We start from the raw sequence: 18,762 nt of genomic DNA on the forward strand, positions 1-18,762 counted from the left end.
ACAGTGAAAATAATGACTTAGAATTACCTTCATTTGAATGGATTATGTCAGTGTAATAACTAGATTTACTTTGTGAAATACAGTCCTTATAATGTAGCATATGATCTTTATACATGTCTTTATGAACAGAAAGTCCAGTTCTCTTTTGGAGCCGCTCAAGTTGCCGCCCTTTGGCCTTCATGAGCCGGAGTTCGGGTGTAAACCAGGGGGCTGAACGGGAAAATGATACGGATTTAGTTTTAAGTGGAGCCAGAGAGTCTAGTACAGAGTGGAGCCCAGTATTGTAGTGTGATACCAGGTCATCAAGAGTGGTTAGATTATGATTGTCCATTGTGGAGTTAATGCTGGAGGAGAGAGAATCCAAATTGATGTCCTTAATATTGCGGAAAGAGATGAGACGAGGGGATTTAATAATAGGCAGTGTGAGACAAATATTAAATGAGAGGAGAAAATGGTCAGATATGGGGAGTTCATCAGCAGTACTGTCTAAGGGAGATAATCCTGAGCAGCAGATTAAATCCAGGATATGACCCTTATTGATGTACTGCTGAAGTCCAAAGCCCTCAATACAATTCGTAAAGTCTTTGGTAAGAGGGTTATTAATATTGTCCATATGAATATTAAAATCACCCAGCACAATGTTATTTGGTGAAAGAGCAGACAGTTGTGCGAGCAAAGTGGCAAAGTCATTTAAAAATTCTCTGTTTGGTTTTAGTGGACGGTAGATAACAGTAATGATGATGGGGATAGATCCAGACAACATACACACGGTCGATTCAAAGGAGGAGAAGGTAGAGACAGACACCGGCGAGACTTTCCACTTCTCGTGGTGAATTATCGCGAGACCTCCTCCACGGCTGGTGACACGTGGTTGGGAGACGTAAACAAACCCCGGTGGTGCAGATTCGTTGAGTTGTGTAAAGTCACTTGGCTGTTGCCAAGTTTCAGTTAAACAGAGAAAGTCCAACTTACGGTCCGTGATGAGATCTTGGATGAGATGTCCCTTGCTCGTGAGTGAGCGGATGTTAAGCAGACCGAAGTTGACAGTGGAGTTTTCGCCTTTAGCCAGGGTGTTAGCCGACCGGGCTAGGCAGGCCAGCACACTGTGGTCAGCGACCCGACCAGTGTTGCGCTGAGGATGACGAGAAGTGGACCAGAATGATTTTATTGCTTTCGACGAGTCTTCCTGGACATTCCGACGAGACCCGCGGTGAATGTATCTCCGGCGTGGCAGGAATGTTATATCCGGGTGTAACTGTAATAAATCCAGTGGAGGAGCAGACAGGTGGAAACGGAGGCGGAGAAGCTCAGCAGCAGAGTACTGAAGCAGACCCATCACAGGTTGGTGAATGAATGCCACCACAGTCCAAACAAACACCGACCAGATATGGATCGTTCCAGGTAGCATTGTCGGTGAATCCACAAGGCAGCTTGGACAGGCAGGTAAACACAGGTAGAAGCGGTTCAGGCCCGAATAGCTAAATCACCACTCTTGCTGATACCACCGGGATATCACAGAAGGAAAGCTTTACCTGTCCAGATTAAAACAATTGCCTAATCCAAATGCCAGTTTTAAAAGTTCAAGATAAAACTTTTACGATAAAACGATCAATCGCTACAGCGATTCAAACTTAGACTACCGGCGAGCAGCGGCTGCAAATCGCGCCAGCGTTCACTCATTCGGGCCAATCTCTACACATAGAATAGCTACACACTGGTATGTGTGAGAACACTTTTAAAACCTCCATTCACCAACAAAAACAGTACTAAGTCACTCAGCAGGCAGCATTCTATTTTCATTATTATACTATTAATATTTGTGGGGTGAGTAGTAGGCTAGGCTAAGGCTTGGTAGGAAGGGGAAATGTTTGGTAGTTTTTATGGAGGTGTTTAGGGACAATGTACAGAAATGAAAGGAAATTACACTTTTTAAAATGGTAATTTTGTTTATTGCCTGTGCCATATGCCAATGCTGCTGTGTGCCTCTTCACAAATCTTCATAAATCCAGTATTTCTAGGTGTATTTTTAAAGCCACCATTCAATTAAACTGAGTTACTGGGCAGTTTTCTGATTTTGTTATTAGGCCATTGATTGTTTAACTTGTAAGCCTAGGTTTAGCTACTTTTTCGCCTGGATGTGTTTGGGGGCATTTAGCCTAGCTGGCTAAAGAAAATGTAGGCTCTAATTAAAGAAAATCTTATTTTTCTTATTTTTTACAATGACATAATTTTTTTTTTTGCCAGTATTATGCCAATGCAGCTGTGTGTCTGTTTTTCTGATAAAACAACAATAATTAATTCCTTATGTTGAGATAAAAAAAAACATAACAAAAAACCCAACCTCACCCCAGAGTCTGTATTCATGTTTTGATGAAATAGCATCCCCAGAAGACAAGAGTAGTGAGAGAGAGGAGAGAGTCGGAGAGAGAGAGGACTGTGTCTGTGAAAGGGAGGAGAGAGTCGGTGAGAGTCAGGAGAGACACAGTGGGAGAGAGGAGAGCAGAGAGCAGGAAGACATAGATTACTTTGCCCGTCCTGAGCCTTCTATGTTACAGAGCTTTTTGTCTCACCACCCACAACAAAATGCAAAAATCCAGTGGTGCAAATGGTATTCACCAGTAAAAATGGAACCAACAGGATGTGGCTAACATATTGTAAGAGACGTCACACATTATTTTGTTTTGTGTGTATTGCTTTTGGGAAGATCAGTGACACAAGCACATTTATTACTGGAATGTCTGATTGGAGGCATGTGCACCAGCGCACAGAAGAGCATGAAAAGAGTAGTGCACACCCAATCTGTGCCGAAGCTTTTTTACTAAGGAGCTCAAAAGCAGATATCAGCAGCATGTTTGCTGGTAATCAGCTGGGTATTGGAGCATGTCGTGGATGTGGTAAAAGTGTTAAGTAAGAGAGGGTTGAGCTATAGGCATACAGAGAATGAGGCAGCCTACACACTGGATGATGACTCAATTGACCATGGGAACTTTTTGGAACTTATCCTTTTATTAGGAAAATATGATGTCTGCCTAAAAGAGCACCTTGATGATTGTATTGAAAAGAGCAAAAAATTACATAAATCCAGTGGAACAAGAGGTCGAGGGTCTCTTATCACCCTGCTCTCCAAAACTACAGTCAATACAGTAATTGATACAATTGGGCACCTCATTCAAGACTGCATTTCAAATGATGTGCAAAAAGCTGGAATGTTCTCCATTCAGCTGGACACAACACAGGACATAACTTCTCAAGATCAGTGTTCAATACTATTAACCCTGATGAGATCCAGGCTTTGTCTTCATTCTTGGGGTCCAGCTGGGTGTGGTGGACCCATTGCATTTTTTGTTAAAATAATCAGCAGATTTAGCCCAATTGCAAATAAATTAACAATACATAAGTTAAATTAGTTTGCTTTCATTTATTTATTAGTTACTTTTTTATTAAAATGTAACACAATAAGGAAATGAATCATAAATCATGCTGGCTGACAGGCTGGTCCTATGGCTAGCTGCTGACGGGCTGGTGCTAACAGAGCTGGCTGCTGCTCATCCTCCTTTTCATTATCACTATCAGACTCTGATATTTCAGAATTGTGATCCTGAAATTTCTTCTTCTGAATCACCATCAAAATCTTCTGTCTCTTCCAATATCAGCTGTAAGGCAGTCTGAACTGAGAATAGCTTTGCCATCTTTTATAGCATTTTTAGCATTTTTAGCATTTATAGCATCATGTCCCCATGATTGGGTGAAACACACACACACACACACACACACACACACATACACACACACACACACACACACACACACACACACACAGGTCCAGAGAGGAGGGAGGGATAATGAGGGCTGAGAGAAAAGATGCTTCTTTCAGATCTCACCCCTTTGTCTCTATAGAGATTCTTCGTCTGCTGTCTGACAATATGCAATCAACCCCTGATGTGACAACCATCAAAAGTGTTGATGGTTGCCCACCTTTGCATGCCAAACACCTCTGTCCTTTGTTTGTATATCCTTTAAAGTCATACAGACGACTATCAACTACCCAACCCAATGTTGATTGCCCACTTTGACTAGCCCAGGGCCCAGTGGACCCTGGACCCTGTATGTAATACAAATGTGAAGGGGGGTACGGGGGGGTGGTCATTGAAAATATTTTCTGATTTATGTTGCTCACGGAAAATGAGCCAAGGACCAATGAATCTCAGTTTGAAAAAAAAAAAATGTAGAATTTTTTTAAGCTGATTTTAAAAAAATGGGTCCCACAGACCCTTGGACCATATATGTTACTGACACTGTGCACGAGAGGCTTGTTGCCTTAGTGAAATGTGAGGCATCTACTGGGCAATACTTTGTAAACTTGGTCTCAGATGTATTGGACCATCTGAAGCTGGATAAAGACATGTGCATAGGAAATGCCACAGATGGGGCGTCAAATATGCAAGGCCATTACAAAGGATTTTCAGCACTGATGACCTCTCTGTCACCCACTCATGTCCATGTCTGGTGCTATGCACATGTACTTAATCTGGTGATGTCCGATACAACACAAATTGTCATTGAAAGTGGATTACTATTCAGTCTACTGAATGACTGCTGTATTCATCAAGGATTCATATCAAAGGGTTAATCTATGGGAAAACAAAGCACAAGATAAAAGCCACAGACGCCTCTCTCCAATTGGGGAAACAAGGTGGTGGTCCAAACATGATGCTCTCAAAAAAGTGTTTGGACATTTTGGGAAACCACAGAATGCTTTGTACACAGATGGACTCCTGACACCTGGCAGCCATAGAAGACAAAGATCATGAAAAAACAACTGTACGTGCCAAAGCTCGTGGATTTAAAGAGGGCCTCTTGAAATATGAGACCATATTAACAGCTCAGACATTCTTAAGAATATTTGAGCAAACAACACCTCTGTCTAAATACCTTCAGACAGAAGGCATGGATATCCTTTCGGCTCATCGTATGGTGATTGCCACACAAGAGGGCCTGAAAAGCATTGCCAGAGATTTTTAAAGTGTGAAAGAAGCTGCAGACACTTTTGTGCAATGGACAAATGACAATATTGAGAAAAGAGAGGAAGAAACTGATGTTGAAATTGAGAGTGCATTGCCCAAGAAAAGAGGAAGAAAAAAAACAGAGCAGGAGAAATGGCTCAAGATGAGCCTCTAATGGATGATGACAGAGCATTCGAAGTCAATGTCCACAATAGAATTCTGGACACTGCTCTTGATGCCATTCATAGAAGGTTTGTGACACATGGCATTCTTTTAGCTGATTTGGCATGGCTGGACCCCAAGAGCTTTGAACAGATCCGGAACACTACTCTACCCAACAATGCACTCGGAGTCCTAAGCAGATGTCTTATTAAATTTGACACTAATGCAACAGTAGACAATCTCCAATCAGAGCTGAAATGTTTAGCAGGACAGTGGAACAGACTGAAAGCTTCCCATCTTGATGATTATATGACCAGAACAGTAGAAGATGGAGCTGAAGGGCAAGAAGAGGATATTGTGGATAAAACCTGTGCCTCTTGTAAAAATTGCCCACTTTGCTGCCACCAGGTTTTGCTGAGGCTCAACATGCTCTCAGATGCCTATAATCTCCTTGGGCTTGCTTATAAGTTCTTGCTGACCCTTTCCCTGACCCAGGTGGCCTGTGAAAGAACATTTTCTACCCTCAAGTTCATCAAAAGCAGACTCAGGAGCAACTTGTCAGCTAGCAAGCTGGAGGGGTTTATGTTGATGGCCACTGAGAAAGACATTCTCATGGCATTGGACACAGACACAGTTATTGATAAGGTGGCTGAGAAGAGTGAATTACTGAAAAAGCTGCTCTTGTGAGTTACTAAGGTGAGATGAGTTTATTGAGTTATCATTGATTATGAAAATATTAATTTCAATATAATTTTTTTTATGATTTCTGAAACTCTCTTCTCTTACAGGATCCTAACACTCCAGTAGACTTCAAATACTTTGTCATTTGCATCCTTTTTTACTCGGTGAGTTTACAGTAGTCCAATGCTACCTTAATCTGAAATGCTGAATAGATCTGATGAGTTACTAATCATAACTACTTATTAACAGTGTGTGTGGTTGAATGTCACTAATTTTCTCTCTCTCTCTCTCTCTCGCTCTCTCTTTCTCTCTCTCTCTCCCTCTCTCTTACATAGGATGCCTTTACTTGTTCGTTATAGGAGGAGTTCTTTAGGGGGTGAATCCACTTGAATCTTTTTCCTTGGTGAGTTCACAGTAAATGTAATGCAAAAAACAGATTACTCTCTTATTCTCCTTCTATCTGTCACACACAGGATAATGTCTTTATTTAAAAGATTTTTTCAAGGAGTTCACAGGCCATTTTTATTCAGCACTTGCTTTGTCTGCAAAATAGTAAAATCATATCAAACTACCATGATGTCTATAATTTCTCTTTCTCTCTTCCTCACATGTTATCATCCCTCATAAGTTTTCAGTGTCTACACTTCTATTTTTATCTTGAAGATTGACCGATAATTAAATATCTCTTTCTTTCTCTCTCTCTTACAGTTCAAGAGTTTAAAGTTCATTCAGTAGGTTCAGCTACATTCATTCTTTTGACTGGGTAAGTTCACAATTTATTGAGTACTACTCTTGGAAGAGTTAGCATCTGATCCTTTATTTTTCATCTCTATTCTTTCTTTCTCTTGTCTTCCTCCCTGAAACACATAGGCACACCCAGTTGGATGAATGCTGCATTCATTACTGTGATGGAGTGGTTCAATATGCATTTTCATACTGTTAATAAACAAAACTTTTTGAAAGTATTTAATGATTTAAAAATTATTTAATTTCACTCTCACTAATTCCTGTAAACTCATGGCATGGCTTAGGGTACATGGTTTTAAAGAGTGTAAACTGTTGGTATACACATTCAAAAAACTGAAAAGCGTTATCGAGTGTGAGTGGGCCGGTCTGGTCCAAAAATGCCAGGGCCGATTTTTTGTCCCAGTCCGCCCCTGGACCCAGGGCATGAGTCAGAGACCCAGGGCATGAGTCAGAGACCCAGGGCATGGGACCCAGAGCATGAGTTAGATACCCAGGGCATGAGTCAGAGACCCAGAGCATGATTCGGCAGAGACGACACAATTGGGTCCTGACATCCAGCCGTCAATGGGTTTTCATAATTCCTTATGAAACATCAATTTGTTTATGAAAAATCACTGTTCAGTTGTGGATTACTTTCTTCAAGTCACAAAACTAAGATGAATAAAGGTTTCAAAATCAATTATGGCAACAACTTAGTTAGCCTTAAATTTGAATTTGTCATCTTAAACTAATGACATACACTAATTTTGACCTATGTATTTCATACAGGTATATTTAAAGTTACTGGCTAGACTGCTAGTACAACATTACCAGTCAGTGTCTGATGAACAGTACAGAAACAGTACAAATATTTAGAGGTTGGTGTGAGATGTGTAGATAAAGGTCATTTAAACATTAAAGTAGAGTAAGTCTTACCATTGTGCTGGGATCCTTCCTAAACACACACTGTGTGTCCTCCTTACACATTAACAGCAGCAAATACTCACAGTGCTACACACAGACACACAAACACACACCCACACACAAACACACACACACACACACACACACACACACACACACACACACACACACACACACACACACACACACACACACACACACACAGTCAGATATACTGCTGGTAATGCAGTGTAGGGGTCAAGAATGCTGTTAATTCTGTAATGCACTTCATTATAGGGGAGTGTATTGATGTTATATCCTGGTCACTCCAAACACAATGTATGCATTCTAACAGAACAAACTCATTCTTACACAAGGACAAAATGAAACTCTGCTCACACACACTATAAAAGGACTGATAATCAACAGAAGAAGCTTGGAAAACATACTTCTGTGCCAGGATTTTTGATTAATTGAGTATTATTTTGAGTAAATAATTCCCTGAGAAGCCTTCTTAAACACTTGCTTGCAAGAGTTTTACACAGCATTGCATAAAGTGTGTCTGTGTGGTGGGTGTGTCTCTGTGTGTGTCTGTGTGGTGGGTGTGTCTGGATATGTGTCTGTGGGCGGGGCTACCAGGAAGTATTGAGTCACACGGCTTTTCAAAGCTTGTTCCTCAGTCATGGCAACATGACGCCACAGTCGTTGGTTGTTTTTCCACACACAGTAAGTACACATCCACCTCTCCCTGCATGCCAACACACACACACACACACACACACACACACACACACACACACACACACACACACACACACACACACACACAGTCAATACAATACGGGCTAGTGATTAATAACCTCATACATATTATTTTATAACTATACAAATCAACCACACACACACACACACGTTCGCTACTCTGCATGAGTCTTTCTCTCCCTCTCCTCTCTCTCTCACCCCAGAGTGTCGTTCTGCAGAGCTGGTATGTGGCAGTCATTATGAAACGCTCGCGGACAATCGTCACAACACACCAGATCCCCGTGAGAGTTACAGATGAAGCACTGATCATCATTATTCTGATCCAGCTGGTAATGAGAGAAAACAGAGAAAAAAAAACCTGTATTATAAACTGCCTTAAATGTTTACACTTATGATTAAACACAAATCTTATATGCATTATTTCAGTTTTTCCAATGAAAACCAAACAATGTGGCAATGAAGTAACATTAAGCATTACCATTCGAGTGTTTCTTTCATAGTCTAACAAAAACATTTTATTATGCAGGACGTCCAGGTTATCAGTCTGACTGTGAGAGCTGGTTACTCACTCACCTGCTGCTCTTCTGTAGGATGGCAGAGGGAACACTTACACAGCATTGAATGCACCTTCAGAACCTTCTGGAGACACAATACACACATATTAGATTGGACCTGAGCCCATGTCAAATAAATGGGTAATACACCACAGAATGGGTGTAGTCTACATGAAAATGGGTAATACACCACAGAATGGGTGTAGTCTACATGAAAATGGGTAATACACCACAGAACGGGTGTAGTCTACATGAACATGGGTAATAAACCACAAAACGGGTGTAGTCTACATGAACATGGGTAATACACCACAGAATGGGTGTAGTCTACATGAACTAATACACCACAGAACGGGTGTAGTCTACATGAACATAGGTAATACACCACAGAACGGGTGTAGACTACATGAACATGGGTAATAAACCACAGAACGGGTGTAGTCTACATGAACATGGGTAATACACCACAGAACGGGTGTAGACTACATGAACATGGGTAATAAACCACAAAACGGGTGTAGTCTACATGAACATGGGTAATACACCACAGAATGGGTGTAGTCTACATGAACTAATACACCACAGAACGGGTGTAGTCTACATGAACATAGGTAATACACCACAGAACGGGTGTAGACTACATGAACATGGGTAATAAACCACAGAACGGGTGTAGTCTACATGAACATGGGTAATACACCACAGAACGGGTGTAGTCTACATGAACATGGGTAATACACCACAGAATGGGTGTAGACTAGGCCTGTCATGATAACAAAATTTTCAGAACAATATATTGTCCCAGAAATGATTGTGATAAACGATAATATTGTCATTTAAAAGTGCCATTATAGAATTTTTTCTTGCTTCTGGGCTCCCCAAAGGAGCTTTAAGACAATGTGCCACAATAATACACTGTAAAAAATTTCCATGTAAAATTACAGTTAACTGGCAGCAGTTTCACCAGTATTATGCCCTATTTTTACAGTACGGATACTGTAATTACAATTACAGCATAATACTGTAAACAAAATCTACACAATATTACTGTATTTTTTAAACCTACAGCAATTTACTGTTAATTTCTGTTACAGCTAATTTTTGTTTATTCATAATATTACTGAAGAACACTTAATTCTGTATTAATTGCATAAATGTCTTCTAGCTAACTGTAACTGTATACAAAAATAACAATTCAAAGGGCATCGGTAGCTCAGTAGTTAAGACGTTGGTGTTGCGATCCAAAGGTCCTGAGTTCGAATCCCCCCCTCCTCCAAGCTGCCACTGCTGGGCCCCTGAGCAAGACCCTTAACCATCAATGGCTGGGTTTATATTTATGGCATTTGGCAGACGCCCTTATCCAGAGCAACTTACATTTTTATCTCATTTTTATACAAGTGAGCAATTGCAGGTTAAGGGCCTTGCTCAGGGGCACCTCAGTCATGGCCTAAGGTCTGGGAATCAAACCCACGACCCTCCGGTCACAAAACCAGTTCCCTAACCACCAGGCCATGACTGCCCTTAAAATACTCAAGCAAGTAGAAAAAATAGGGAAAAAACTCAGGATTTTCTAATCTCCCAGCAGCCATTGCTAATTACAGTTAATTACTGTGATTAGGAAATGCTCAAAAGGGGGCACTCCAATTACAGTAAAGATACCCACAATGCTTATCAGTTCACAGCAACTTTCTGTATATGAAGTATACAGTAGTTTACTGTCAGATTTTCCCTGTAAATTTACATCAATTTGTTACAGTGTAATATAGTAGCATAATAATACAATTACACCAGTTTGCAGTAATGTAATGTATTGTAAAGCTCATGTATGGGGTCGTATTTGAGCTTGACCACATATGTGTAGTGGCAGAGTAAAATGAGATGTCTTTAATCTGCTTCAGAATGCCATCTTTCACTTCATTATATAAGGTTGGAATGGCAGTTTGGGAGATATATGTTTTCTTTGGCAGTTCATACTGCTTGTCAAATCTTTGCAGCATGTTTATAAATGTTTTCTTTTCGACCGTATTTAACGGCAGCATCTCTTTAGCTATAGCGAGTTAAGCATGGTTTAAGCCAGTGAGCGGTGCGAGGGTCCGCGCGGCGAAAATGACGTTATCGCCGTGGCTCCGCCCGTGCGCGAGGGCCTCCGAGGTCGTGCACCTCTCGAATTTTGTAACTTGCGCGCACCGCGCCTCAGCGGAATGAACAAAGTCATGTTTGCAGGGTTCATAGCCACCTTTACAAGGTGGAATTAAAGCACTTGTACGTCACTTTCAAGGTCCATTTCAATTTCCCAGCATGTTAAACTTAATTAAGTAAAATATTTATACATATACTCCTTTCCACCATTTTGAAAGATGTAACTTTCTGTCTGTAATATTACCTGGAGTAGGGAGTTTAATGTTTTGCCCTGACATTTTATGTCTCTTCTCCAATACCCATCCTGCTTCACAAACTCCTGTGGAGTTAACCAACACTCCTCAGTGCGAATGCTTCTGCCACGTGTACCTGCAGCAGTTAAAGGGAAGACTGTATCACACCTCATACCTCAATCACACTTACTTACACACCAACACACCTCAATCACACTTACTTACACACCAACACACCTCCATCACTCTTACTTACACACCAACACACCTCCATCACACCAATTTACAGACCGACACATGAAACCACAACGTGCACCTACCCGAAGCAAATCTGCTTTTAAATAAAACTCCACTGACAGAACCACAGCTGACTGGTAAGGTAGGACCCTCAAACTCAGACAAATCCACTTCTTCTCTCTCCTCCTCGTCCTCATCTTCTTCCTCCTCATCTTCTTCCTCCTCCTCTTCCTCCCCATTTCGCTTCACTCCTTGGCCAACTGATTCCTCCATTTCTTCACTGGACGCTGACATTATAAGTGGGGGGAGGGGGTGGTGCAACACACACACACACACACACACACACACAAGAACACACATACACACAAAACACAAATATAGTCAAACTTGTACACAGACTGACCCTGAAAAATGTGCATTATTATCAGGGAACAGTAGAGAGTGAGGTACAGGGAGAGTGAGGTACAGGGAGAGTTAGGTATAAGGAGTGAATTCAGACTGGACTGACTGGAGCTGCAGCTTTCTGGGGAACTGGGAGAGAACAGCTGTCGTTGACTCTGCTGACAGAGGCACATGAACACCATGACTAACAAACCACTTCAATAACTTGTCAAACGAAGAGTTGGCCAGGAAAACGATTACAGCCCCTCACCTTCTCAACACACTTCCTCTTCATGGGAGATGTTACGTTTAGATGGCCCTCCTTTGAAGAGAGAGGAAGAAGGAAGCGTGTTAAGTGGTATAATATGGCCCATGTTCTCCCTGATAAACATGCAGGATGAGTGCATTGGACCTTTCTGGAAGATTCCATCTGCAGATGTTTACATGACTGTGAGTCAGCCTGTTAGCCTCAGCCAATGACAGCAGCCAGGGTATTTACTTCAATCAGTGTCTGTAGTGGTCTGTTCTGGAGTGTTCCTGTAGTGGACTGTTCTGGAATTTTTCTGTAGTGGAGTGTTTTTGTAGTGGACTGTTCTGGAGTGTTTCTGTAGTGGAGTGTTCTGGAGTGTTTCTGTAGTGGAGTGTTCTGGAGTGTTTCTGTAGTGGAGTGTTCTGGAGTGTTTCTGTAGTGAAGTGTTCTGGAGTGTTTCTGTAGTGGAGTGTTCTGGAGTGTTTCTGTAGTGGAGTGTTCTGGAGTGTTCAGCCAGTGCATTTACCTTGATCAGTTCCAGTAGTGGAGTGTTCTGGCAGCGGATGCTGAGTTTCCAGTTCTTCCACCTGCCTTTTCCTGCAAACTCCTCAAAACCAGAAGGAGTGAACCAGTGGCCTTGGGAAAGAATGCATTTGCTCCCTAGTGGACACACACCGCTGTGTCAGTGCGAGGATAAAGAATACCGTCACAAGAAAGGCAACATCATTACAGGGAATGCAACACCACCACAGGGAACACTACACCATCACAGGGAACACTACACCATCACAGGGAACACTACACCATCACAAGAAATGCAACATCATTACAGGGAACACTACACCATCACAGGAAAGACAACACCACCACAGGGAACACTACACCACCACAGAGAACACTACACCACCACAGGGAACACTACACCATCACAAGAAACACTACACAATCACAGAGAACTCTACACCACCACAGAGAACACTACACCACCACAGGGAACACTACACCATCACAAGGAACACTACACCATCACAGAGAACACTACACCACCACAGAGAACACTACACCACCACAGAGAACACTACACCATCACAGAGAACACTACACCACCACAGAGAACACTACACCATCACAGGGAACACTACACCATCACAGAGAACACTACACCACCACAGAGAACACTACACCATCACAGGGAACACAACACCACCACAGGGAACACAACACCATCTTAGGGAACACAACACCATCACAGGGAACACAACACCACCACAGGGGACACAATACCATCTTAGGGAACACAACACCATCTTAGGGAACACTACACCATCACAGGGAACACAACACCATCACAGAAAACACAACACCATCACAGGGAACACAACACCATCTTAGGGAACACTACACCATCACAGGGAACCGTAATGTGGGAGTGACGGTACCTTTGGCCAGCCTGTTTCGATCCAGAGTGGCTTTTTTATCTCCACAGGTGACAGGTAGCTGAGTTTGATAAAAATCCAATGCCCAAATATCCAGCTTCTCTCCTTTCTTAACTGGAGAAGCTGAGAGAGAGTGCATGTCAGGGAAAAACACTTCATATCAAATATCATAGAGTAATAAATAACTAATATATAAGATCCAATATAAGAGTACTAACAAATATTTAATAGCCAAACAAATACTGTTAAGACATTCCGTAAGCTATTTTACACACTGTCAAATGTGATATTAAAATATATATTACAGTTTATATATATATATATATTACAATTTCTGAAACTGTGTCTCTTTTGTCGAAACTTAACACACCGAAGCCAATGCTACACACACAACAGGCAAAACATCTCACACTTTTGGAAAAAGCACACACTTCAACCAAAACTCTTGCCACTCTTGCCAAAACCATATTTTTGCATCTAAACGCTACACACAAATATCAGATGATTAGCCTTCCTTATATGTGACTACACACTTATGTGATAAATAGAAAACACTACTACCATGTGTTTTTTTACAGTTTTTCTCGATTGTTTACACACATTGTCTGAAAGCATGCCTCATACTCTCAAAACTCTACACACAAATCAGAAAAACACACACACAATGGGCAAAACCCCTCAGTTCTCTTTCAAAATGAAACTTTACAGTCAGAACAATATTATATCTTCTCAAAATGGTATTTTGTTCTCAGATGACACACACAAACCATCATATGAATAGACATTTATAACAACTGGTTGAACACTGATGTGCTCAATGTAAAACACTATGATGAATGGAAAACACTTCTTCTCCATTCATCATAATGACTTTGGCCTTTTTTGTGCAGTGTTACACTTACTACAGACAGGAAATACATAAGTGCATTGTAAAATATTTTAGAATAGTGTTTTTATACTCAGAACACACATATACAGTAACAAATATATTTTATTTTTTCCCACAAAAGCAATGTACACAGTGTACATCCCACCCCACACAAAGTTGCACATACAGTGGCCTTCATACAAAACAGAAGAATTTACTGTATACAGTTACAGTAAAAAAAAAAAAAAACTATGTTGCATCCTCTCTTGTGTTTCGGTCTGGCCACAGCACCTCATCCACATCACAAGCAATGTTTTCTCTGGCCAAGCAGCGGGGGAAATATCGCCTAGCATGGCGAATCCAGCCATGAAAAGCATCAACTGCTATATCTCCACATGCGTCTTCCATAGCTTGGTGAAGGGGTATACGTGTTTGTGAATGTAGCTCATACACCTTCCATCTCCAGGCAGAAAAAAATTCCTCAATAGGATTGAGGAATGGAGAATATGGAGGGAGATAAACAACTGAAAAGCGTGGGTGGGCAGTGAACCAATTATGAACCAGAGCAGCCCGGTGGAAACTTACATTGTCCCAAACGACAACGTACCTGAGCTGCTCTGGACCGTCTATCTGATCTGGTGGAATGAGTGTGTTGTGTAGGGTGTCGAGGAATGTGATTAGATGGGCAGTGTTGTAGGGGCCAAGGGTAGCATGGTGATGGATGACGCCGTGGTGGGTAATCGCTGCACACATAGTGATGTTCCCTCCGCGCTGACCAGGAACTTCAACAATGGCACGCTGGCCGATGATATTCCTTCCCCTCCTTCGTCTTTTTGTGAGGTTGAATCCAGCCTCATCAATGAATATGAATTGGTGCTCCACTGCGTCCACCTCTAGCTCAAGGATTCTCTGCAACACACATGACAGTATCAGAAATAGACATGGAGGAGTCACTATTGTGAAGCACAATCATTATGATTACAATACTGAAATATGTATAATTTATACAGTGTTGAGTGTATACATCAGTTGTGAGATTGTATAGGACTTACTTGCACATAGTTATATCTCAGTTCTTTGACTCTTTCTGAATTGCGTTCAAAAGGCACCCTGTAGACCTGCTTCATCCTCAGGTTATTTCTGCGCAAGACACGGTCCAGCGTTGATAAGCTTACCCTATCAATATTTTGAAAGATCTCGGTGTCTTCTATTATTTTTCTTTGTATTTGCCGTAATGTTATGGCATTATTTACTAGGACCATGTTCAGGATTTCAGTTTCCTATTCAGGAGACAAAAGACGTTCCCGTCCACCTCGTGGTGGTAACCTTTCAGTTCTGCAATCCAAATAGTAAAATACTGTAAATACTGTGCAGGAATACATTTCCCAAATACTTGAAACATTTATATTTATATTTACAGTCCTACAAAACAGTCCACAGGCAATACTGTACTCATTGAGTACTGTATTGATATGCAGTCCTGCAGTTTCCTACTGAGTGCTGATTTCTTACCTGTTCTCATTACGGAAAGTCCGGATGATGGATGCTACAGTGTACCTACTCAAATTTGGCTGTACTCTTTGCCCAGCCTCCCTCATTGTTAGACCATGGTTGACCACATGGTCAACCAAAGTGGCTCGGATCTCATCAGAGATTACGGTCCTTGGCCTTCCTCGTCCTCGTCCTCGTCCTCCTCGTCCTCCTCCTCTTACTCTCACTCCTCTGGCTCTGCCTCTGTTTCCAATGTTGGCATCCATTGCTCCAAAACAGAAGAGCTCACCTTTTGCCATTTTATGCTAAAGCTCTGATTGCTGATTGTAAACATGTGAGACAGGTGTTTGCTGATGTGATGAGTCAGTGTGCATAATAGGACAATTAACTTTAGAATTTTGAATAGCAGTGTGTTCCTTGTGAAAACAAGAGATTTTCTTCATGAAAATTATGCCAAATGCAGAAAATTGTGTGTAGTATTTGGAAAAAAGTGTGTTTTAGAACTGCAATTTGAGTGTAAAACAGGAATTGTGCTTGTAGTTTAGTAGAATTGGTTCAGGGGGTTGGTGCAATAGTTACATGTTGTGGTCATTGTGTCTCAATTACCAGTATTAGTGTGTAAACAATCGAGAAAAACTGTAATGTTCAGTGTATAGTCTGTTCCAAAAGTATATCATAGTTCACATATACAGAGGTTTTTATGCACATTCATAAACACCATGAAGTAAAATAGTAACTGTGGATGTTCGGTGAATCATTGTCATACTTGTGTAGCACGGTGGAAACTCATTGTCATACTTGTGTAGCACGGTGGAAACTTACGTTGTCCCAGATGACAACGTACCTGGTCTATATCATACTCAACATTGTGTGGCACAGGACACTGGAGTAAAGTATAAGTAAGAGGATAGCAGAGCATACTTGCACATATTCATAGTGCAGTTCCTTCACACTGTCAGAGTTGTGCTGAAATGGTTCCCTGTATAGCTGCTTCATATGCACTTGATGTCTTCTCAGGAGTCGGCCCAGTGCAGATAGGCTCACTGATTGAATGTTGCTGAAAGTGATGTTGTCAGTAATGATGTGCTGTTGTAGTTGTCGTAAAGGTATACTGTTGTTTGATATGACAATGTTCACGATGGCCTCCATGATCAACCAAAGTGGCCTGGATCTCATCCGTGATGGTTGTTTGTGTTCTTCCTCTTCCTTGTCCTCCTCCTCATCCTCTACCTCTCTGTGAAGTATTAGCCTCCATTGTTGTGCAAACCAAGACTTGCAACTTGTGGCCTCTTTATAGGGATCAAGTTCTGATAACAATTTGTAAAAATTAGCTAGAAGTGTTGTAACGTGTGAGAACTGTGTATGGTATTTTGGTTAGGTGAGTGTAGCAGTTGTGTGGCAGTGTTTTCTGAAAGAAACACGTAGTTTTCGGTTTTGAATGTTGTGTCTTATGTGAAGAACTGTGTTTAAAGTTTTGCAAAAAGTGTGTTTTAGCATTTCTAAATGAGTGTAAGGCAGAGAATGTGCTTAAGGTTTGGCACACCCGGTCAATAGATAGGCTACATGGGTTAGTTGTTTCAGAAATTGTGCTATAAGGACCACTTTTTGTGTCTTAGCAATTGCAAAAAACTGTAATGATTTTGTCATGGTGAGGCGGCCCCCTACCGGCCGCCTCCGTCCACAGCGGCTGTTGTTGTTGTTTTGTGACATCATGTGCGTCCCTCAGGTGGGCGGAGCCCGTGATCCGTCTCACCTGAGGGTCGTTTGTTCGCCTATATATGTCTTGTCTTTGTACCAGTTATATCCTTAATTTGGAGATATTGCACGGGTTTTAGGTTTGCACACTTTCTATTAAACCATCCTTTTTCCCTGAGACTTGGCGTGATCGCTTCCTTTTTGTTGCTCACCCCCACCCGTCACAGAATGACCAGCCACCTTTCGGAAGCCGCAGAGTCTCTTTTTCTTTCTCCTTCGTTCATGGTCATGTCTCATGGTAAGTGTTTGTCTGCGTGGTGTTTTGTTTGAGGAGCTCCACCGTGCTTTTGTGTTTTGCATGTGTGTGTGTGTGTGGCACGGCGAGGACCAGGGCAGTCTGCCCTGAGACAGCTTTTCATGTTCGTTGTCTGTTGGGAGAATTCCGCCGTGCGTTTGTTTTGTGTTTGGCACGGCGAGGACCAGGGCGTCTTCCTGGAACAACTCTCTTGTTGTGTGGTGTTGTAAGTGTGTACAGGTGAACGGACCAGAGGATCAGTGTACGTGCTCGTTTGTTATATGTTAAGTGTTTCGTGTATGTGGCGCGGTTGCCGCTCGTCACTGTCGCCTCGCTCCCCGTGTGTCGTGTGTTTAATGTGGGGAGCGACTGCGACTCTGAGCGGCGTGTCACCACTGTTTGTATGTAGAGCACGCACGTGTGGGTCCCGTTCGTTTACTGTTTGCGCACTATTTTCTGTTTGTCTAGTATTTGCGTGTTCGTTGTGTCCTAGCGTGCTCGTGATATGTCTTTGTTATATGTAATTCCACGCTTGCTCCTTCCCTTAAATATGTGTATGGGGGGGACCGGTTGTGGTCCCGTGCCACAGGGTATGGCACGGAGGGCGTCGGTGTGGCGCATTTGTGTTGTGTGTTTTGTGTGTGTGTGTGTGTGTGTGTGTGTTTTCTGTGCAGGTGCTTCTCCTTGGTGGTGTTCGTGGACCTTGTGGGGGTCTCCACCTGGCAGGAGCCCCCTTGTGTTGTGGGGTGACCGGAGCCCGGTCATGAAGAGCCCCTCCCTAGAGGGCTGGGGCCCCCGGATGTTTGGGGACCATGGGGCTCCAGTCTGAAAAGCTCCTGCTGAGGAAGGAGATCCTCCCTCCTGCCCGGGGTGACCAGGAGGCCCTTGGGGCTGCTCCCTAGCCCGCGTCAGGGGCGCTCTGGGCCTCGGTCTCTGGCGCTCCTGG

General features: G+C 42.3%; 1 protein-coding gene and 1 long non-coding RNA gene across 4 annotated transcripts; one reads left to right on the forward strand and one right to left on the reverse strand.

The window, feature by feature from the left end:
- Positions 1-881: 881 nt before the first annotated feature.
- On the forward strand, positions 882-6,928 carry LOC143517557 (uncharacterized). 3 transcript variants are annotated; one of them, XR_013131981.1, is made up of 4 exons: positions 882-1,341; positions 5,661-6,010; positions 6,182-6,249; positions 6,555-6,928. It is a non-coding gene; the product is annotated as an uncharacterized LOC143517557 (long non-coding RNA). The 3 variants fall into 3 exon arrangements; XR_013131980.1 differs by lacking the exon at positions 882-1,341 and having other exon boundaries at positions 2,275-5,861; positions 5,954-6,010; XR_013131979.1 differs by lacking the exon at positions 882-1,341 and having other exon boundaries at positions 2,275-6,010.
- Positions 6,929-7,088: 160 nt separating this feature from the next.
- On the reverse strand, positions 7,089-13,606 carry LOC143516371 (nuclear body protein SP140-like). The gene is made up of 10 exons (XM_077007923.1): positions 13,471-13,606; positions 12,558-12,691; positions 12,053-12,103; positions 11,909-11,960; positions 11,484-11,687; positions 11,175-11,299; positions 8,811-8,876; positions 8,436-8,563; positions 8,112-8,223; positions 7,089-7,583 (listed from the first exon to the last, which is right to left on the reverse strand). The coding sequence occupies exons 1-10, from the start codon at positions 13,604-13,606 to the stop codon at positions 7,488-7,490; spliced, it is 1,104 nt and encodes a 367-aa protein (XP_076864038.1). The 3' UTR covers positions 7,089-7,487.
- Between the last annotated feature and the right edge of the window lie 5,156 nt (positions 13,607-18,762).

This window comes from Brachyhypopomus gauderio, chromosome 6 (genome assembly GCF_052324685.1).
Source record: "Brachyhypopomus gauderio isolate BG-103 chromosome 6, BGAUD_0.2, whole genome shotgun sequence".
Lineage (NCBI taxonomy): Eukaryota > Metazoa > Chordata > Actinopteri > Gymnotiformes > Hypopomidae > Brachyhypopomus > Brachyhypopomus gauderio.